Source organism: Phyllostomus hastatus, unplaced genomic scaffold, assembly GCF_019186645.2.
Source record: "Phyllostomus hastatus isolate PE091 unplaced genomic scaffold, TTU_PhHast_1.1 phas_scaffold_216, whole genome shotgun sequence".
NCBI classification, from domain to species: Eukaryota; Metazoa; Chordata; class Mammalia; order Chiroptera; family Phyllostomidae; genus Phyllostomus; species Phyllostomus hastatus.
The window spans coordinates 502,345-526,555 of NW_025334018.1; the positions used below are offsets into that span (position 1 = coordinate 502,345).

Genomic DNA, 24,211 nt, shown 5'->3' on the forward strand with positions numbered 1-24,211 from the left:
TTCTACCTGGCAGCAATACTGAGCTCCTTGCCACTAGTTAAGTAGTTACATTTATACAGTCTTAAAATTACATTTGGCCCTTTGAAGGCAACTGTGAGGCTGATGTGGCCCCCCGCCACGAAAATGAGTTTGACACCCTTGGACTAGAGTTTAAAGGAGTGTTAAATGAAGCAGGACTGAAAAATATTCACGATTTGGTAACTTGGAGTTCAGTGCTGACCTTAAGGAGAACAGTTTAAATAGTGAGGTAGAGGCAGGAACCAGACTATTGGCCTGGGGGTAAGGCAACAGAGACCATAAGTAGAAATTACCCTAGGGAGAGCTAAGAATGAGAGAGAGAAAACATAAGAGTACCCTAGAGAAGAGTGTGGGATAAAGGGAAAGTTTATAGGCCAAGAGGAAGAAAGCACAGAGTAAGAGAGTAAACAAACATGAGAAGGAACTGATGGGACACTGGAGGATGAGTTGATATTACTAATTTATCATTATTAGCAGCAGTTATCCTTTATTGACTATTTACTACATTCCAGGAACTCTAATGTCATTAGATCAGAAAAACCAGACAGGTAGGTTTGATTATTCTCATTTCTTAGAAAGTTGAGGCTTATAGAAGTCAGGCCATTTACAGTATATAGTAAGTGTCAGAATCAGGATTCAATCTAAAGTCTGTGTGACTGATTCTAAAGCTTATGCTTTTAACCACTTCACAATCAGCTGCTCCAAGATAAAAGGCACAGGTGCAGAGAATGGCGTTAAATAAGGCAGTACCTTATTTTCTAATATGGGAGGAAAGGAGCTGGGAATGATCATGATTATAGATTAGATTAAGAGGTGGGAAGTAGAAGATCTCACCTTTGGTCTAGCTTTTGTTGATAAAGTAGGAGGTAAGGTATTCTGCTAAGAATGAGAAGTAAGGATGAAGTGACTTAGAGGAGGGTGATAAAGATTCAGAGAAATTATGAGGGAAATGGAACAAGTAGCTGATTAAAGTCAAGAAAAAAAATGATTCAGTGAACTGATGGTATCCATAAACTTATGGCACTGGCAATGTGCACAGTTGCATAATATTCCACATCAACGTGAATTAGTATAAGAACTACAGCAATGATCTAAGTGTTTTGTGTGTAGGTAAAGGAACAAGTTAGTATGAGAAAGTAACTTGGATCTACTACGAATCCAGACCAAGAAGAAAAGGGATGAACAGGTTAGAATAAAATACCCCTAGACTAGGCAGGAGACCCTTTGGCCATTATGAATCATTACCAGAGGAGACAAAATTTAGATGCCATGTTTACATGACTCATGAAGTCATGAATGAAGTTGGAGAAGTTAGGCACTTATAACTGGGAGTGGTATGACAGAGATAGAGGATAAAAAAGAAAACATGATATATGAGATCACCAAAATCACTCTTAAATGGAACTTTAAACAAGGAAAAGAAAACAAACAAAATGATTTATATATATTGGGAAACGGAAAAAAAAGAGAAAAAGATCTATACTTTTAATATTTCATTGTGGGCTCCTTTCAGATTGACAAAAAAGGTTCAAGACTTTTGCACAACTAATTAAAAAAACAACCGGAGAATTTATTAAGTCCAAAATAAATATGAATGCTGGTAAAATGATACAGAACCTAAAAAACAAGCAGAAGGAAAAAAGCATTTTCAAACAGTTTTGCAAATAAAAGGTGCACAGCTTCTTATTAAAAAAGAGAGTTAATATTTTTGAAATTCTGCAGTCTTGACCTTGGGACTTAGAATGTAATTTGAAACTGATAAGTCTTATGACTGTGTAGAAGGTTCAAAACATGAGTTAGATAACAGTTGCTTTTATAAGAAAAATCACTCCTATATTGAAAATTAGCTGCAGCTTTAAAAGAAAAAAAGATAGCCACTGGCAGGACAGTTTTAGTGTCTAATACATACCAGGTCCTGGGAATAGAATGGTGGACAAGAGAGCATGGACACTGCTCCAAAGGATTTTATAATCTATGTAGGAGACAGACAACTAATTATGAAACAGTGTGATAATGTAATTATAGTGATATTATAAGGGAAGTGGGCAAAGGTTATTGTGGAAATATGTATGGGGACATCTAGTCCAATCTGGGAGAGGCTTCTTGGATGTTCATGCTGAAATCTGTAGGAATTAGCCAGAAAGAAGTGGAGGGGTATGGGTAAAGGGTCAAGAAAGAGAACATGTTAAGGAGTAGAAGGCGGCTAGGTCCAAAATGAAGTGAAAAATGGTGAGAACCAAGGCGGGAGAGGTAAGAGATAGGTCTCATCATAACAGACCCCATATACCATATTAACCATTTGAACTTTATCCTGTGACCAAGATATTACCTGAGGTTGACCAGCTTCAATACATGCTAATTTCAGATTTTATTTCAAATGATCTTTCAGTTCACATAAAACAGGAAACATGAGGGGCAGGTGTTTCTAGGGTAACCACACACCTCTTTAGACAGGTGCTGTTTATTAAGCAAATACAGGGTTCTGGCAGAAGTAAGGCCTGTTTGAGTACGGTTGGAAGTATAATAATATCAGTGTAATAATTTATAGTTTTAATTTGAACATTTCACCTAAAATGTCATATGGTGTGCTTGAGTGTGATATTGTTATGTTACATAACTACATGCTTATGATTTTGTAATAAAAAAGTGGCGTTACTTGTGCTGGACCCCGTATTTACTAGGCCTCTGCTATGTGCCAGCAACTGATCTAGATGCTAAGGAATACAGCAGAAAACAAAAGAGAATATCCCGGAGCTCATGGAGTTTACTTCTAACAGAAACACAAACAATAGTGATAGATGCTAAGAAATTAATAAAGGGAAATGAGATAGAAGGGGGCTGAAATAGAGGCTACTTTGACTAGGGCTTGGGAGTTAGGTAAAGCCTTCCCCAAGTGATATTTTTACCAATACCTAAAAAATGATGAACTAGCCACATAAATATTTGGACACAGAACATTCCAAGCAATGGATTCTTTGGGTTTTAGTTTCTCATTTGTAAAGAGCAAGTTTGAGAATTTAATATTGCATGTAAAAGGCATGTGTGAAAGTTAAAGTATTAAATGACATAAAAGATCAGAAACCTACTTTCTTGGTTCAACTTATCAATCAATTATATCCATGTTAAAAGTCTTAGAGGCTACATGCAATGTCAATTTCCTCACCAACATCTTTATTTTTATGCCAAGTGAAAAAAAATTCTAGTTAAATATTATAATTTTTCTTGAGTTGGTACTAGGGCTAAAACTAACACTGAGCTGTCACCAAGGGCATTGTACAAGAAGCCTTACAGAAGAACAGCAAAAAAATTACATATCCAGATTTTTGTACATCAATACATTTGAATATTATGCAGTCAAAAACAATAGTTATGGACATTATATAAAGGATGGTAAATTTAAAAATAAAGTTATTAGGCTGTTCCTCATTTCATACTTTCTAAAATGTTGTAATAAAAATTTTTCAAGAGACGAGGACAATGCTCTTCTCCAAAGACAGAAGCATTAGGATGAAGCAATATAAAACCTGGATCAAAAACAAAGATTTAATGTACTTTAAATCTCAAAAAGGAATTGTTTCTGTCAGTCGTCACTTGAAAGAAGAACAATTAAGAAAAAGTACTTTACATGCTACTGTACAGCAGACACACTCTTTCTTGGGTGGGGCACTTCCCTCCGTGCAGTAGCAGCTGGTGGGGAGAGAGGGTCAGTGGAGAGGGTCCAGGGGGAAGGAGCAATCGTCTCATCCTATGGATTCTCTCTTGATCCACCCTGTGGACCTTATACCCTGTTGAGGATTCAGCTGCCTTGCCCAGGGTGTAGAGGTCTGGGAAGACTCAGGGAGTGTCAGTGACTGAGTTATATGGTTCTGGGGTAGAGGCCATTGTCTCCATGAACCTGACTGGTGCTTCTCTTGCACTAGAACCACCCCCCAGGCTCTGGTGGCCCCACCTGCCCAACTGCTAGGGACTCCACCCTGCTGAGGTCCAGGTAAAATTTGGGACAGACTGAGTTGTGTGGCTATAGGGCAGGAGCCACAACCCCCATCTGTCACAAAGCCTGACTGGCACCTCCCCCTCACTGGAGATCCACTAGCCTTATCCTCCTGGTCTCTGGTGGCCCCATCCTGCTGGGCTCCATCTCCTCCCCAGCAGAATATGGGACAGACTGAGTAATAGAGCTCTAGGACAGGGGCCATTTTTCCCTTGCATGCCTGACTGGAGCAGAGCCCTCCCTTCACATGGCCAAGTATTGGTTTGTTTGGGCCTGATAAAAACAGCTTGGCTTCACCCTGTCATTTCCCTGAGACCCCTGCCTCAACACAAACATGTGTGAGCACCCAGCAGGTAGCAGCTAGACTTGGTATATCTGGGGACATCTGCCAAGTAGCCTCAGATCTAGCACTGGCACCAAGTTAGAACCTGAATCAATCTGGTGAATACCACTTTTCTTTACTTGTTGACTCATTGAAAACCTACCTCATATGATTTGAATATTGCTAGAGGCTGTTTCAGTGACTGCACCTAACAGGGAGATGGCAGGTAGAGGCAGGCAGAGGTAGGTCTTGGGTTGTATTGGGACTTTTCCTGACCTGCCCTCAGGACTGGTGCTGGTAAAAGGTAGCCTTGGTGCACAGCTTGGTTCTTCCCATACACGCCCAGCCCAGAAAAAGCAGCACAAACTGTGGATTGCTTGTAGTGCCAAACAAGTTGCCCAGGGCCAGTCACAGGCACATTGGTCTGCACTGGGGTCCCTCACAAAAGGCCCAGAACAAACACACCTAGTGGCCAGCTTCAGACAACATCAGAGCAGGATCCAATAAACTTCACAAGTAGCATATCCAAGGGACATATGAGCAGGCACTAGATCCTGCTGAAGTGAATTCCACATTGTAGAGTAGCACCTACACAGCACCTTGCACATTGTGGTCAGGGTTGAGCCTTATATGAGCCATTCTGAGGGTCAATCCCACTCATGAATGGGCCAATAGCAATAAAGACTCAATTATAACAGGAAGGCCCATATAACCCACACAAGGGGCATTCCTGGAGCATCCAGCATAGGTAGGTGATCAAAGAGACTGTATACGTGGATCCCACAAAATACGTACTACATAAAGTCATCCCACCAAGACTGAGAGTCATAGCAGCCCTCCCTAATATATAGAAACAAACAGAAAGAGGTAGCCAAAATGGAAAGACAAAGAAATATGTCCCAAGATATGGAAGTACCCCAAGTGTCCATCAGTAGATGAGTAGACAAAACAACTATGGGACATTTATCCAATGGAATACTATTTGACTGTAAAAAAGAAGAAACTTTTACCCTTGCGATAGTATGGGTGGACCTGGAGGAAGTTATGCTAAGTGAAATAAGCCTTGTAGAAAAACAAAGTACCACATGATTTCACTCATATGTGGAACCTAAGGAACAAACTGAACAAACAAGGAAAATGGGGACTGACTGATAGATGGAGAGCGGGATGACAGCTAGTGTGGAGGGATGAGAGGGTGGAGAGACTGATCGAAAAGGAAAAAGGACCCATGGACATGGACAACAGTGTGGTGATTGCTTGGGGGGAGGGAGTATAAGAGGACTAAATGATAACAAAAAAATATACAAGGAAGAGTAAATCAAAAATGAAAAGAAAGAAACGTGGCCCGAATGGTAAACAGAAGAAAGCTCCAGAAAAAAAAGGATAAATGAAATGCAGGCAGGCAAGCAATATATCTGATATAGTGTTCAAAGCAATGGTTATTAAGAATACTCAGTAGCATGAAATAGGACATAAAAACCATAAAATAGGACCAGAAAGAAATGAAGAATACAATACATTAAATGAAGAATACACTGAAATAAATAAACAGTAGGTTAGATGAAGCAGAGGATAAAATGAGTGATTTGAGGGACAAAGTAGAAAAAACACCCAATAAGAGCAGCAAAAAGTAAAAATAATTGAAATAATGAAAATAGTTTAAGGGATTTTTGGAACAAGATAAACTGTAACAACATCAGCATCTCAAGGGTACCAGAAGAAGAGAGAGAGCGAGAGCAAAGGATTCAGAACCTATTTGAAGAAATAGTAACCCAAAACTTCCCTAACCTGGTGAAGAAAAAAGACATACAAGTCCAGGAAGTGCAGAGTCACAAACAATATGAGCCCAATGAGGCTCATACCCAAACATCATAATTAAAATGGCAAAAGTTAAAGACAAATAGATAATCTTTTCTCTATTTTTTTGACAAAGAAAAAAGCAGTAAGAAAAAGAAAGTTATTTACCTACAAGAGAGATCCCATAAGACTGTTAGCTGACGACTTAACAGAAACATTTTAGGCCAAAAGTGAATGGCATGAAATATTCAAAGTGATGAAAAGAAAGGACCTACAGCCAAGACTACTTTACTGAGCAAGGCCCTCATTTAAAATTAAAAGAGAAATAAAGAGCTTCACAAACAAGAAAATGCTAAAGGAGTTTGTTACCACCAAACCAGTATTACAAGAAATATTAAAGAAAGAAAGAATGAGGAGAAGGAGGATAGTGAGGAAGGAGATAGATAAGGATTGGGAAGAAGAAGGAGTAGGAAAAGAACGAGAAGAAAAATATAAAGAACATGAAAAAGAAGGAGGAGGAGGAGGAGGAGAAGAAAACAGAGGAACATAGCTAAAAGAATAAAATGGCAATAAATACATTCCTATCAATAATAACTTTAAGTATAAATGGCTTAAATTCTCCAAAAGACTTAAGCTGGCTGAATGGATAAGAAAACAAGACCCATATACATGCTGTCTAAAAGAGACCCACCTGATAACAAAGGATACACACAGACTAAAAAAGTAAAGGAATGGAAAAAGATATTTCATGCAAATGGAAAGGAAAAAAAAGCTGGGTTAGCAATACTTATATCTGACAAAATAGACTTTAAAACAAACTGTAATAAGAAAAAATGGACACTACGTAATCATAAATGGAAAAATCCAACAAGAGGATATAACCCTAGTAAACATTTATGCACCCAACATAGGAGCACCTAAATATGTAAAGCATATCATGATGGACATAAAGGGAGAGACTGACAGTAATATACTCACAGTAGGGGATTTTAACACCCTATTGATATCAATGGATAGATCTTCCAAACAGAAAATCAACAAGGAAATGGAGGCCTTAAATGACACACATGATCTGATAGATTTAATGGACATCTTCAGAGCATTTCACCCCACAGCAACAGAATATACATTCTTTTCAAGCACACATGGAATATTTTCTAGGACAGACAACAACGTAGGGCACAAAACAAGTCTCAGTAAATTTCAGAAGACTGAAATCATATCAAGTATCTTCTCTGACTATAATGGTATGAAACTAGAAATCAATCTTAAGAAAAAAACCTGGAAAATATCAAAGATATGGGGGCCAAATAACATGTTACTAAATAATAAATGTGTTAACAATAAGATAAAAAAAAGAAATAAAAGATACCGGGAAATGAATGAAAATGAATATATAACCACCCAAAATGTATGGGACATAGTGAAAGCAGTCCTAAGAGGGAAATAGCATTATAGGCCTATATCAAGAAACAACAAATGAATATAGCATTACAGGCCTATCTCAAGAAACAACAAAAATCTCAAATAAACAATCTGTTTATATGTAAAGTAACTAAAAAAGGAACAACAAAGCCCAAAGTAAGTAGAAGAAAGGAAATAATAAAGATCAGAGTTGAAATAAATAAAATAGAGTCTAAAAATATACATAAGATCAATCAATGAAACCAAGATCTGGTTTTTTTTGAAAAGACAAACAAGATTGACAAAACATTTACCAGACTCATCAAGAAAAAAAGAGAGAGGACCCAATAAATAAAACCAATAATGAAAGAGAACTAACAACTGATATCAAGAAAGTACAAAGTAATGTAAGAAAATATTAGACAACTGTATGCCAACAAATTGGACAATCTGAGTGAAACGGATAAATTCTTAGAACATGCAATCTTCCAAAACTGAATCAGGAATAATCAGAGAATCTGGACAGATTACAACTAGTGAAATTAAAGAAGTAAATGAAAAACTTCTCAAAACAAAAGTCCTGGATTGGATGCCTTCACAGGTGAATTTTACCAAACATTCTGAAAGGAACTAACACCTCTCCTCACACTATTCCAACAAATTTAAGAGGGAAGACTCCCAAGCTCATTTTGAGGCCAGCATTATCCTAATTTCAAAATCAGACAAAGACACAACAAAGAAAGAAAATTATAGGCCAATAACCCTGATAAACATAGATATTAAATTTCTTAGCAAGATATTAGCAAACGGAATCCAGCAATACATTAAAGAGATCATATACCATGATGAAGTGGGATTAATCCTAGGGATGCAAGGTTGGTACCATATTTTCAAATCAATAAATGCACAAAATGAGGGATAAAAAAATCACATGATCATATAAACAGATGCAGAAAAAGCACTGGATGAAATTCAGCAGCCATTTATGATAAAAATTCTCAGCAAAGTGGGAAGAGAGGAAACACACCTTGATGTAATGAAGGCCATATATGACCAACTAACAGCCAACATAATACTCAAGGGGTGAATACTATAAGTGTTTCCCTTAAGTAAGGGAACAAGACAGGGATGTCCACTCTTGCCACTTTTATTCAACATAGTACTGAAAGTCCTATTCAATCAGACAAGAAGAAATATAAAGTATCCAAACTGGAAAGGAGGAAGTAAAACTGTCATTATTTGCAGATGACATGATACTGTTTATTGAGAATCCTAAAGATTCCACCAAAAACTACTAGAACTGATAAATGAATTTCATAAAATAGTAGGGTAAAAAATAAATATCCAGAAATCAGTTGCACTTCCATACACTAATAATGAACTATTGGAAAGGAAACCAAGAAAACAACCACATTTACAGTTGCATCAAAAGAATACCTAGAAATAAATTTAACCAAGCTTTTACATAAAAGATCTGTACTTGAAAAAATTATAAGACACTGAAGAAAGCAACTGAAGGTACAAATAAGTGGAAGCATATACTGTGTTCATAGATATGATGAATTAACATCATTAAAATGCCTATATTACCCAAAGCAATCTATAGATTCAACACAATTCCTATCAAAATACCCATGGTGTATTTCACAGAACTAGAACAAATATTTCAAAAATTTATATATTATCACAAAAGACCCTGAATAACCATACTTATCTTGAGAAAGAATAATAAAGTTGGAGAAATCATGCTACCTGATATCGAACCATACTACAAGATTATAGTAATCAAAATAGCATGGTACTGGCATAAAAACAGACATATAGAACAATGGAACAGAACAGAGAGCCCAGAAATAAATCCGTGCCTTATGGTCAATCAATATTTGACAAAGGATGCAAAAAACAGACAATGGGGTAAAGCCAGTGTATTCAATAAGTGGTGCTGGGGAAATTAAACAGATACATGCAAAAAATGAAACTAGACCACCTTCTTACACCATGCTCAAGAATAAACTCAAAATGGATTAAGGACTTAAATATTAGATTCAAAACCATAGAAAATCTACAAGAAAACATAGGCAGTAAAATCTTGGATATTTCTTATAGCAATAGTTTTTCTGACGTAGTGCCTCAAGCAAGGGGAACAAAAAAATTAAAGAAATGGGACTACATTAAACTAAAAGGTTTTTGCACAGCAAAGGAAATCATCAAAGAAATGAAAAGAGAATCCACTAAATGGGAGAACATATTTACCAAAGATATATCTGATGAGGGGTTAATATCCAAAATTTATGAAGAACTTATTCAACTCAACACCAAAAAGACCCCATAGAATCCAACTAAAAATGGGCAAAGGACCTGAATAGACACTTCTCCAAAAGGACATACACATGACCAATATACATACGAAAAGATGCTCATTGTTACTAACTGTCAGAAAAATGCAAATAAAACCACAATGAGATACCACCTCATATCTGTCAGAATGGCTATCATCAATAAATCCACAAACAAGTGCTGGCAAAGACATGGAGAAAGGGGAACCTTTTTGCACTGTTGGTGGGAATGCAGATTGGGACAGCCACTGTGGAAAGCAGTATAGAGATATGTCAAAACATTTAAAATGGATCTGTCTTTTAACCTAGTGATCCCTAGGCTTCTTGGAATACAGCCAAAGGAATCCAAAACACTAATATGAAAGAATATAAGCACTCCTATGTTCATTGCAGCATTATGTACAATAGCCAAGATATGGAAGCAGCCTGAGTGTCCATCAGTAGATAACTGGATAAAATAACTATGGGACATTTACACAATGGAATACTACTCAGCCACAAAAAAGAAAAAAACTGCCCTTGTGACAACATAGATGGACCTGGAGAACATTATAGCCATTAAAAAAAAAAGACAAATACGACACAATTGCATTCATATATGGAATCTAATGGACAAACTGAACTAACAAGCAAAATAGGACAGATTCATAGAGAGCAGGATTACAGCTAAGGAAGGATGGGGGGAAGTTAGGGGGTAGAGGGATTAAGCAAAAAGAAAAAGGGACTCATGGACATGGCATCAGTGTGGTGATTGTGGGGTGAGGAGGGGATAAGGGTACTAAATTGTAATGGAAAAAATAAAATTTTTTTAATTCCCCCCAAATTGAAAATGGAACTGCCATATGTTCCAGTGATTTTACTTTTGGGAATATACCTGAAGGAGCCCAACACACTAATTCAAAGGAATATATGCACCCTCATGTTCGTTGTGCATTATTTACAAGAGCCAACATTTGGAAGCAGCCCAAGTGTCCATCAGTAGATGAGTGGATAAAAAAGCTGTGGTTCATTTACACATTGGAATAGTACTTGCTTGTAAAATAGAAAGAACTCTTACCCTTTGTGACATGGATGGACCTGGAGAGCATTATGCTAAGTGAAATAAGCCAGTCAGACAAACACAAGTGCCATAGATTTCACTCAAATGTGGAATCTAATAAACAAAACAGACTCATAAAGAACAGACTGACAGCTGTCAGAGGAAAGGGAGGTTGGTGGGATTTGTGAAAAAGGTGAAGGGATTAAGCAAAAAGCAAACAAGCAAGCAAGCAAGCAAACAAACCAAAAAACCAAAAACCCCTCTTAGACACAGATGATATTATGGTGATTACCAGAAGGAAAGGCAGGGTCTGGGGAGGTAGAAGAGGGTATAGGGGGATAAATATTGATGGAGGAGACTTGACTTGGGTTGGTGAATACACAATATACAGATGATGTATTATAGAATTGTACACCTGAAACCTACATAATTTTATTAGCCAATTGCACCCAAATAAAAGTAAAATTTTTTTAAAGTACTTTAAATGAGTTGAAAAATGGAGGGGAGGAAGATACACAATTAGATAGTCTGAGCTTCTCCAAATATTAAGAGTTGGCCAACAAATACTTACCGAGTGCTTGCACTTGAGGGGGGATACAGCTATGAACAAGACAGGATCTCAATAAATAAATTCATAAACAAATACCTAAATGATATCAGTGCTTTGATGAATGCTATAAAGAAAATAAAATGGAGTAACTCAACGAATGACGTAGTACAAGCAAGAGGCTTACTAGACGAAGCTTTTATAGAGCAGGAACAGTGTCTTATTTGTTTGTACCCTCAGAGCTTTATATAAATTCATTGACGGTACGAATGAATGAAGGTGGCCAATCGGGAAGAAAGGATTGCCAGAAAAAGATCTGAAAAGCACAACCGCAAACAGGATAAAGAATGTGTTAACGTCACACTTTGAAGATCTCTCAAGCGGCGGGGGCAAATTCCTCCACACCCGGATTCAGTATTTGACAACTAACCAGCAAAGCTCCTCGCTGAACCCAGGAGCCAGCCCCGATGGGCGTGCTGCGCACTCTGCGCCGGGAAGCACACTTCCCCCCAATTCATGGGTCAGGGTCTCAGTCCAGAAGCTTCGGAGTGCTTTGGGGACAGCTCCCTTCTCTCAAGGCACAGGATCTGCGCGCTGAGGCCACCTGCCACTTGACCCCTTCCAAAAGTAGACATGAGAGCAGAGGGTAGAGTGCAGTGGAATGGAGGCTTAGGTGGGGGTGCCTCCTACCGTAGGCCGCCTCCGGCCAACTACGGCGGAGAGCACAGTACGCAGCAAATTCCACACCCTTCCCAAGCTCCGGGAACAGACGAGGCGGGCGCAGGCCGCGAGCAAGGAGAGCGGCACAGGGGTCAGCCTGCATCACGGAGGCCACGAGAAGACAGTTCTGAAAAATGAGTCTGAGGGGCCCTGGGGCAGGAGGCAGTGGCTCACCTGGGAGGTAATCATGATGCTGGAGTCTATTAGGAAACTCATAGCGAAATGTAGGGAGAGGATGTACCATCACTTTCCACTCCCCGAGGCCATAGCAACTCGGACCGGCAGCCATCTTACACAGGTGGCCTTCGACCCGGGCCTACGTCGGTACCGAAGCTTGTCAGCAGGACGCCATCAAGCTGCGCCCTAGCCAGCCAATCAGCGTCTAGACCCAGTGCTTCCGCGCGATAGGAGTGGGCGGGGCGTATGCGAGTCGCCTAGAAGCTGAGGCCGAGGGGTGGGGCCAGGGAGACCTTATTTTGGAGGCAGGGCTTAATTAGAGGTGTCCTAGCTAAAATGGAAGGGATGAGATACCGTGGTCTCAAAATCCAGCAGCAAGGTAGTATTTCCATTTCTGAGGCTGATGGAGGTGGTGCCTGACTTAACATCTTATTCTAAGTGGTAGTTCCATTTTGTAATGGTTATAGTGGTCATAGCTAATAAGATGAAATTAAAAATAATGATCATTATAATGAGACGGTAATTCAGGCATTGTGTTCTAAATGTTACAACTTATACTTGGCTGCACAAACAGCTGCATAATTAAGGTGAGTGAAGAGTGGAAAGGGAGGTGAGTTTTTTTTTTTTTTAAGCAAATATAGCTAACCAAGTAAATTTCTGATGTGATGATAACAACAACAACAACAACAAAGCCCATCATCTCTAGCAAGGGAGTGGTAATCTTGTTCTAGGGATCTATTGGACCACACTTGGAGTACTGCATTCTTTGTACCACACTTTTAAGAGACACATTGACATATTGGAGCATTCTCACAAGTGAGCCACCAGATACGGACAAATGAAGGAAATTGCAGGAAAATGACAATTATGTGAAAGAATGGGTAGAACTGTTATGGCCCCAAGACATATTTGTAGAACAGAGTACAGGAAGTTAAGTGAAGATAGATTTTAACTCAAAATGAGGAATAACTATTTTAAGAGCCTGAAGATGAGTTATTTTAAAAACTAGCCCCTCCTCCTGACCATGTTGGAGCTGCTCAAATTTAGACTGAATCACTACTTCAGCCAGTCAGTACTCATTTCATGAAGGCTTAATGCACTGCTGTGGGGTTTATCCCTTCCCACCTGGGAACTTGTTAGTGCTTGTAGTCCATGAAGTGTCATAGTCCTAGAAGCTGGCTCTAGCTGAGAACAATCACCCACTGAGGGAATGGCTGCAATCAAAGCTGCTTTAAATATTTAGAAGCACAGCCTTGAGTCTCTCTTCTGTCTCTCTTTTTTAGTATTGAATTCTGCCACTCTAAGCAGCCCAAACTACCTGTCAGGTGTTCAATCCCTGATCCAGAAGGCCAGGGAGCAGCAGAGGCAGTCCTACTGTGGAAAAATCTTAAACCAGAGAACTTTGTGTCCCTGGCTACATTTATCAAGGAAGCACATATATAGTGTGTAGGTGTTTAGCTACATATAATGAGTTAGAACTCATCTAACTGAGATTCAAGGTCATGTGATAGTACAAAATGCTGGGAGAGCCTATCAAGACAAACAGCTTACCTTGGTGGCTTACTGGAGTTCATGGTGGGGATCAGTGTCTCAGTGAATCTGGTAAAGCAGAGAATATGCAATCCTGCTAGCCCCAGGAATGTATAAGTCTTTGAATGACACCATTTAGGATTCTCCCTACTGTAATGCCTGTGTCCAGGTCAAGGACAAGCCTGGTTGGCCCAATAAACTGCTGCCTCCTGCTTTTGATTGCAGATGTCTCTAGAAACCTTCACATTAGATTAGTGTCCAATTGACTCTCCCTTTAAAGCAGGTCTCTTTCCTGGTGGTGGTGGACATTGTCACCAAAATGGCTTGTCCTCCCATCCCTATCCCTGGTACTATGGTACTATCCCTAGTACTCCCAATCTACTCTAGTTGCTGCTATCCTGTTCAATAGCGAGATATTCTGCTTCTGTCCATGGGCTATCAAGCCATCTGGGCTCTGAATGAGTTGCCAGTTTGGGTCCCATTTTCCAAGGATGCTTTCTTCAATATTTTATGTTCATAACTACCATTGATTTAGGGATTGTTTACCATTGATCTAGAGATTGACAGCCAGACAGCCAAGTAGATCTGCTGTTAAAGTACCTAGTGACAACATTATCAATGTTTCCTTTGGACCAGTGTTTACTCACATCAATTTACTCTTTTTCATATTAATTATAGTGTTAATATCACCTGTATTCTCTCATATTCTAGCACCATCCACATCCTGACAGCTAACTATATTCCTTTCTTCCTCAAAATTCATACAAAAGACTGGGCCCCGGAGTTGACACTAACACTAGATACCTAGGAAATGCCTAGTACTTCTCTATGCACACATATAATCACCTGACCATGTCAGTGGCTGGATAACATCTGTTAAGAATTTTCTTTGGTTCGCAGCCCACACACTCAATCCACTGAGCTACACCAGCCAGCAAGAATTTTCTTTAAAAAATTTTATTGTGATATAGAAGGAGATTCACATGCAGTTGTAAGTTTGGGATCTTTTGAGATATGACATTGAAATATATTGCAATTCCATGGCATCATAATCCAGCTCCCTCCATCCACATATAGCCATCCTATCATGGAGTTTTCTTTGTTTTGCCAGGTTCACTGAGACCTTGAACCCCCCATATAACCCAGTAAGCCAGAAAACCCCAGATATTCAGAGAGGAGGTACTTACCTCCCAATGGTCCTGTGGATAACTTCTATACTTGCTACTTAGGAAGTGTATAGGGTCTGTTTTCTCAAAGCATGGTGCCCTCACTGCTCGGGGAGCTTGTTTAAAATTTAGAATCATGGGCCCTAAAGCAGACCAGTGGACTTGGAATTTCTGAGGGTGGCTCCCAGGAATTTTTAACAGCTTCTTAGGAGATTCTTATAGACATGGACAGGGATGGAAGACTGATTGTGAGAATCTGCTTCCCACCTCAAAGGCTTCTTAGAGTGAGTCAGGATATTCACACTGGGGAAAAGTCAATTCTGATTTGCCTGGAGAAAGGTGACTAAAGCCAGAGTGATGATAGCTGTGCTCTGGGCTTCTTCTTTCTTCTTCCTTTCCTTTCCTTTCTCTTTCCTTTCCTTTTCCCCTTCCCCTCCTCACCTTCTTCCCCTCCCCCCTCCTCCTCCTCCTCCTCCTCCCCTCCTCCCCCTCCTACCCTCCCCCTCCCCCTCCTCCTCTCCCCCTCTTTTCTTCTCTTGCTCCAGGCATGCTCACTTTGTAGCCTGAGCACAGCCTAACAACCACTTGTGCTTTGGCTCAAAAAATTCCCCTAGCCTCATCTTTGAGTCTAATTTGAACCTCTTACCTAGTAGGCCCCCACTCTTTCGGTCCTTAGCTGTGCACTTTAGTTCTTTCCTCTTACACAGCCTCATTTTGGACATATTGACCTTGGTGCTCACCTGGTATGCTCTTATGATGCCCTATCCTGGGTCTTGATTGATTCAGATAAGTTAGAGTTAAACTCTGAATCAAGTGCTTGGTTGTTCTTGAGGCCATATACCTGAGGAATGAAGAAGCATTAAATAGTTGTGTGTCCCTGTGCAAATAACTTAACTCTCTGTACCTTATTTTCCTCATTTAAAAAATAGAGATAAGTGCCCTGGCTGGCGTAGCTCAGTGAATTGAGCGCAGGCTGTGAACCAAAGTGTCACAGGTTCGATTCCCAGTCAGGCCACATATCTGGTTGCAGGCCACGGCCCCCAGCAACCACACATTGATGTTTCTCTCTCTCTCTCTTTCTCCCTCCCTTCCCTCTCTAAAAATAAATAAATAAAATCTTAAAAAAAATAGAGATAAGTAATAGTAGCTTATCTGATAAAGTTATTATGAGGAATAAGTAAGTGAATACTTAAAACTATTAGAAAACTGAGTACTTTATAGTGAATATGAAGTAATTTTTATCCATTATTATTATGAATTTCCATTCAGAGTTTTCCTTCATTACTAATCATTTAAGTGTATATTTAAATTTTTTGGTTGCCAGTTATTCAAAAGTGGAAAGGCTGATGATTCTATATTTCACAAATTTGGAGAGACTCAGAGGCATTATTTAAAATATATAATGTAAAATTTTTCCCATTTATTAAACTCATTTCCTACTAATAGTCTCATGCAGACTTAACTTGATCCATATAATTTGTGAATAAATGGGAAGAATACATAGAATAAAATTTAAAATTAAATATATAAATTGAAAGTCATAAATAAAAGTGGAAGATGTACATGCTCTTTCATAAGAACTCTTCTGAACTTCTCCACACTTAAATTTGGGTGTCCTTCCCACTGGGCCTGGGCAGAACCAAAAGATCTGCTTACTTCCCCATCACTTTGTGCTCCAGAACTAACCTCTTCTCAGGATAACTAACAGAGGGAACATTTCTTCATTTTAGAGAAGCCCCCATCTTTACCAATGGTGAGATTTACCACCATGACTGGTCAGATGATCACAAAGGAGCTGAATACTGGCATATTTCCAAAATCTGGGGTATTCATTCCTATTCTTGGTTGCTCAGTTACGTACCCATACCCAGGCACATATACTTTTTCATTTCCCCCAAATGCATACAATGAGTAAAATGTTTTGCTAAATGCTATTTCACTTAGAAATATATCATAAACATTTTGTCATGCTGAAGATTTTACATTTTTATTGACTCAGTAATATTCACCATATGGTTATACCACGATTTGTTTAACTGCTTTTTTTTTGTTTGTCTGTTATAATAAAATAATATTGTGGTGAAAAATTTGGCTCACAAGAAACACTTATTCAAGCCTTCAAGTTTCTTTGGACAAGGGTCAGTCACTGTGTCTGTAACATAGGAAATATTAACATTCCATTACACATCCATTAAGTTAGACTTAAAAATTATATTCAGGTCCTCTGTATTTTTGTATTCTATTTATTTGTCAAGGACTGAGGGAGGCTTATTAAAATCTCTCACTACTACTATATTTCTGTACATATCTCCTTATATTTCTGAGAACTTCGTATGGTCTGATGCCTTATTTTTCAGCACAAATGATTCATATTATATCTTTGTTGCACATTATATTTTATATTAATAAAAATAAATAGTTTGGTTTGGTTTAATAATTCTTCCCTCCTATTTTGTATGTCTGGATGTCTGGTTTTTACCCCCACCATTCCTTTTTGCTATATCAACTTTATATTCTTTAAGTTTTTTCCTTAGTACTCTGGCATACATTTTATTTAAAAATAACACATGCAATTTTTCTAACTAACATAATTAAGATGATATCTTTGTAAGTTAAGAATATTGGGGACGTCTACTTCCTCATATTTCTCTTTTCTTACTCCCTCCACCTCACACAGTTCCCAAGTTTATGTCAGTATAATCTGTAGTGTTAAGCCTTAATTTTTAAAAAATTACTATGTGTTAAGGATTATTTATGACACTTGTATTGTGTCTGTAACTATACTTACTATAGTTATGTTTAATTGATTTTTATACTTAATGCCTTTGGTATTCACCACCAGTGTCTTTCATACTTTATGTTCTTGAATTCTGTTTTTAAAAATATATTTTACTGATTATGCTATTACAGTTGTCCCATTCCTCCCATTTATTCCCCTCCACCCTGTGTATCCCCTCCCACCCGCATTCCCCCTTTAGTTCATGTCCATGGGTCCCCCCCATATGTTCATGTACGTATAAGTTCTTTGGCTTCTACATTTCCTATACTATTCTTAACCTTCCCCTGTTTATCTTCTATCTATCATTTATGCTACCTATTCCCTGCACCTTTCCCCCTTTCTCTCCACCCACTTCCCCACTGATAACACTCCACGTGATCTCCATTTCTGTGATTCTGTTCCTGTTCTAGTTGTTTGCTTTGTTTTTGTTTTAGGTTTGGTTGTTAATAACCTGTGAATTTGTTGTCATTTTACTGTTCATATTTTTGATCTTCTTTTTCTTAGATAAGTGCCTTTAACATTTCATGTGATAAGGGCTTAGCGATGATGAACTCTTAACTTGACCTTATCTGGGAAGCACTGTATCTGCTCTTCTATTCTAAATGACAGCTTTCCTGAGAGACTAATCTTAGATGTAGGTCCTTGCCTTTCAGGGCTTTGAATACTTCTTTTCAGCCCCTTCTTGCCTGTAAGATTTCTTTTGAAAATTCAGCTGACACTCTCATAGGCACTCCTTTGTTAGGTAACTCTCTCCTTTTCTCTTGCTGCTTTTAGGATTCTCTCTTTGTCTTTAATCTTGGGTAACTTAATGATGATGTGCCTTGGTGTGTTCCTCTCTGGATCCCATTTCTTTGGGACTCTCTGGGCTTCCTGGACTTCCTGGAAGTCTATTTCCTTTGCCAGATTGTGGAAGTTTTCCTTCATTATTTGTTCAATAAGTTTTTAATTTCTTGCTCTTGTGCTCCTTCTGGCACCCCTGTGATTCAGATATTGAAACGTTTCAGGTTGTCCCAGAGAATCCTCAGCCTGTCTTCATTTTTTTGGATTCTTGTTTCTTCATTCTGATCCAGTTGGATGTTTATTTCTTTCCTTTGTTCCAAATTGTTGCTTTGAATCCTGGTTTCCTTCTTGTCACTGTTGGTTCCCTGAATATTTTGCTTTATTTCATTTTGGGTATCTTTCATTTATTCTTTCATTTTTCGGCTAAGCTTAATCAGTTCTGTGAGCATTTTGATTACCAAGGGCTTTAAATTCTCCATCAGATAGGTTGGCTATGTCCTCATCATTTAGTTCTCTTTCTGAGGTTTTGTTGTGTTCTTTCATTTGAGTGGTCTATTTCTTTGTCTTGGCGCAGCTGATAGATTGTAAGGGGATGGGCCTTAGGTATTGACCCAGGCAGGGCAACCCTCTTTGCTGTGCTGCCTGTGTGGGAGGGGCCAGAGAGGGAACAATGCAGCTTTCCTGCTTGTCTCTAGTGCACTTTCCAACAGACTCTCATGTCAGACTGGAAGTATGTCTCACCTCGACAACCTCAGCCACAGTCAGCTCTGAGTCTCAGTTTTCCACTTAAGTCAGTCTCTCCCTCGCAGCTCTGCAGAGCTGGACAGTCAGCCCCACCCCTCAGCCACCTCCTTGCAGTTTTTCTAAGTTGGCCTCGGCCTGCATGGTCTGCCTTACTGGTCTGGTTGTTCTGGTTGATTTTTCTCAATTCCTTGGTTGTTGGAGTTCCATGCAGTTTGATTTTCTGGTGTTTTTGGTTATTTATTGTTTAGATTGGTTGTTACCCTCCTTTTGGTTGTGCGAGGAAGCAAAGGGTTTCTACCTGTGCCTCCACCTTGGTCGGAACTTCTTGGTTTATTTTCACCTGCAATGAGTAACTTGAACTGTTTCTACAGTTCTCATTCACATGGAAAAGAATAAATTCTATTCTTTTCCTCTTCCCATAAGGCCAAATAAGCATATGTAGTTTTTGATTTTTCTTGAAGTTTGTGTGATAAAGAGAAGAATCAAATCTCAAATGACAAGGAGAGTTTTCATGTTCATTCTGCATCAGATACTCCTCTTTTCTACCCAATTGTTTGCTGGAGTTGACTTGTACTGGCTTGTAAATGTCATTTGCTAAATTTCCTGAAATTTTGTGAGCTAGTTGTTAAATTCAGTCATTATTAACAATTAAATTACATAAACTTTAAAAAAATGAAATACATAGGTAATAAATACTAAAAGCCCTTTAACTATTTATTTTACTATTGTCACACAGGAGCTCCAAACCAGGGAGCTGCTTAAGTGTTCATGATATGCGGAAAAAACCATGTGGAGAACTAGCAGTTGTGGATATGCTGTTTATTACTCACATTACAATGGCAGTGGGTTGGTGCGAGAGAGACCATACCTCCTGAGTCTGAGGCTCAGGATTACTAGGTCATTATAAGAGTCCCAGACAAAGGCAGTAATGGGTCCATGTTGCACAAACCTACCTGTGGCCCAGAGTTACATTACATCAGTGTTTATGTGCAGAAGGAAAAGGTCAAGAAGCAGTCAGTGGACAAGAAGCCACTGCCAAGAGGGTATAAGGCTGGAATTAAAATTCACTTCCAAAACAATACACATTCTTTCTGACCAGGGGCCCTCTGATAAGTCCTCAGTCATGGGAGTGGGAAGGGCCATGTCCATTGACCCCACAACTATTACCCATGCTCTTGAGGTTATTTATATCTATTGTATGGTGGAAATATTTTATAATGTTGTGCTACTCCACATCTCTTTCCATCTCTGTATTCAGTGACATTATGTTGGTAGCTTGAAATTGGTGATGGTGGGAGAATTTACAACAAGGAAATAGGCAAACACTACAAACTGGAGTCTTTTTACTCTGGAGTGAGCTTGTTCTTAAATGTTTACCATCATACTACTCTCTCCCTCACCATACCCCAGTCCTCTTGTCTCCCAACTCCTTAATTTCAGAGGACAAGTAACCAAAAGCTCGGCAGATTCTTTATAGTCTAGCTTGGCTGACAGGTCAAAAGAAAACAGAAAGATGGTAAAAAGTCAAGCTAGTTTTAACTGTTGTGTAATACTCTAACATGTGATTATTAGCTCTGGCATAAGGATGTGGAAGATTGAAGAATTCAGGATACAATCCCAATAATGGCTCTCTCCTTTGTCAGAGATTTCCCCAGAAGTTCGTTATGACTGTGTTTCTTACCCAAATCTTTACTAATCCTATTTCATAGATTTAAAAAAATTGCAGAAAAAGGCAGTGGAGCTATCTATTTTTTCCTACAGGAAATTTATGAGTTCTTCCAGAATTCCCTTTGTGTGCTCTGGAGAACTTTTAGAAAGCATTGGAGCTTGAGCCTAGAGTATATCTTACCTGGTGGTCACTGCCACAGGGGAACCCCACTCTTACCGACTTTGGGAACTGTGATGTCTAGGGCAGTGGAGAGTATCTTGCCTTTCATAAAAATCTTTCTTTCCTCTTATTGTTATGGGAGAAACTCCCAGAAACTTGGTTCTTCTCTCTGATGCAGTAAAGTAAAAATTACAGGCCAGAGAGCCTATTAACATGCAAGCAAAGTTTATTAATGCTAAGTTCTAATAGGAAAGCAAAGCAAGGGTGGCAAAAGGCTGGGTGGCCAGCACCCAGATAGCCAGAGGCCAGGTGACCAGAGGCTGGGTGGCCAAAAGAGGTGGACAGAGCCCCCTCTGGCCCAAGACTGGCTGGCCAGGGGTCCACCATGTGGCAACGGAGCCACAAGGCCAAGTGAAGAGGCCAAGAGAGAGTCCTTTGTTCTGAGGACTTAGATAGTTGATGGGGTGGGTGTAAAGAAGTTACATTTTGATTGGCAGATAAAGGTGGTGCCAGCTTTCTGGGGGAGACGTGTCTACCTAAATGTAGGTATGGGTGGGGATCTGTTAGCCTGAATCTTTATCTTGCTCCAGACTCTATTTGTTCATTTTGCATATGTGAGGGGAGGCAGGCAGCTAACCAAAGTCATTTTATGGGTTTTTCCTTTGGGTACTGTGGACCCCCTTCCTTTCTCCCTTCCAGGCCTTGGGATGAATATACAGTCTCAAGGTTTTTCTTTTTCCAGTTAATGGAGATGACACACACAGACTTTCAAGGGTTCCCCTCACCCCTCCTGCATTATCGTAGCTTGCTTATTCCAGATGCCTGGCATCCTTATCAGACCAGGGTCAGGATTACTGGGTCAACATGTGAGCTTTTCCTTTTAGCCTACCGTATTAAGTTCTTTGTTAGATTGTACTGATGAGAGCCCTGCCTTTATTTCCCCTTTGGCTGCTCATTCCACTGTAACATTATGTAACTGCTAAACCTAGAATTTTGTTTCTTCTTTTCTCCTTCCTTCCCAATTACATATTTAATTGAAATATAATTATTACAAGAAGGGAAAGTTTCTCCAATTATTTCACTATCACTTCTAGGTACCTAGTTACTTCATTTTAAATATTGTATTTATGCTCAGAGTAGTTTCTATCCAACCAAGAAAACACTTTTCATCTAAATCTTGCCAACTTTGATTGTGTAATCATTTGCATGCAACCTGCATAGAGGGATAAGTCAGAGTCAGGGGAAGGAGAGAGGAGGTAGAGGGAACAGGGTAATAGATGCTGTGTGGGTGGTATGCTCATTCTTACCCCAAGCATGCCCTAATGACCCTCCTCAGGAAATCATGAAGAGAAGTGTCTATAGTAGCTTTGCCCCAGGCCTTTCACATGATTTGGACTGAAGAGTTCTTCATGCAGCTCTTTCAGGATCCATGGAATGACTCCATTCTGCCAGGAGCCAGAGACTCTCTCAGAGGCTGATGCCTTTACCTCAATAAACTGGGTATGTGCAGCACCACCTTCAGCAATGATTTTTTGCATGATTAAAGATTTTTTTTTGTAGTATAACTTTTATGAATTCAGGACTACAGAAATGTTCATGTTCACCCCACCCCCATTTACTTCCTTCATTTTTCTTATTGGCTAACTTTTTATCAGTGTCCTAGTCAATAATGTATTTGAAAGTAGTGACTGTCATCGTTTCAGTACACGTTATATAAAAAGGACTTCTGACCAATTTGGATAGGCTTTCCTCCCTTTTCTTTTATTTCCAAATTGCTGACTTAAAGAAAACCCACTAATTTTTTGTAGTATGTTCATAGTGTTTCCTGGGTATTAATTCACTTGATATATCTTGTGAAGGAGGGACAAAACTTGTTACCCTTAATTAACTGAGAAGAAAATTGTCATATGGAACAGATATGTGACATCTCTGTTGCCAGAATCAACAGAACAGCCAACACTTTTGACCTGAACTTTATTGCTCTTTATGGGAAAAGCTGATCCCAAGGTCTCATTAACCTTCAGTAATATTTGTTTAATTCTGTATTGGATGCTTCACCTGTGTGGTAAGTAACAAGTCATGGTGAAAAGCACATAGGCCCGTTGCTAATGATCCAAATGCTAGGCATGGGATGGCAGAGTTAGGTTTGAAACTTTCTAACTGAACTTTGAGTAACTCTATCCCTCCTGGTCACAGACCACCCCTGATGGATGTGTTATAACTGCTATTAATCAATCTGTCCTTTTCCTCTGAAGGGAATGGCACTTTTTATGTCCTTCTATCCTATACTTTTTATTGATAGGTGCATGTGCCCTAAAGGGAAGGACAAGGAGTAGGATTAATGAAGCCCAGGAGTCAGTCATAATTATTTGCCTCAAAACATATATGGAGAGATCCAGCGGTATAGTGAGAATAAGAGCTTCCACAGACCCAGAGATGCCTATGAATGGAAGCTGACAGTAATTAAGATGAAGCATGAAGGGACATTTTTTTAGAGGCTAAAAGTAATTGCTAATCCATCCACAGACATTTCTCAAGGTCAAAGAGTCTCAGGTTCCTACTTAACATACGGTGTCCAAGATTCTGTGTTGAGTCTTCTCTGAGAAACTGATCTCTGGAGTGTCTATTCCACACTGAAAAACTCTCACCAGGTAATGGCTAGGCAGATGGGGAAGGACAGATGGAAAGCATCTTGCCCTTCTCCCCAGGCCCTACTTGCCCTTCTTTCCAGCCTCCCTGCTGTTGAAAGAACCTCTCAGGAAGTGGCACCACTCAGCAAGCTCCAGGTTTGGGAGTCAACTCATTAATCCTTATGATAACCCTGGAGGTAGGTAGGTGGCAAATACTATCTTTAGTTTGTAGACAGAAAACTGAGGTACAGAGAGGTTAAAGGAAGATAATAACACAGCTCCTACATGGCAAAAATAGAAAAGAAAATTCCTGGTCTCTTTGTGTTTTTGTTTTTTTCCAAAATAGTTTCATCTTTTTGGGGGGAAAACTAAGGGAAGATGTCAACTTCCATGGTGGTGGGAT

The 24,211-nt window shown here is 39.3% G+C and overlaps 1 protein-coding gene across 4 annotated transcripts in view; it reads right to left on the reverse strand.

Moving 5' to 3' along the window:
• The window catches only part of LOC123804855 (Golgi pH regulator), a 62,892-nt gene extending 50,389 nt beyond the window's left edge, over positions 1 to 12,503 (reverse strand). For all 4 annotated transcript variants that reach the window (XM_045817355.1, XM_045817353.1, XM_045817354.1 and 1 more), the window contains exon 1: positions 12,349 to 12,503. In XM_045817355.1, the coding sequence (XP_045673311.1) occupies positions 12,349 to 12,390 (42 nt within the window). In that variant the 5' untranslated portion in view covers positions 12,391 to 12,503. The remainder of the gene's footprint in view (positions 1 to 12,348) is intronic.
• Between the last annotated feature and the right edge of the window lie 11,708 nt (positions 12,504 to 24,211).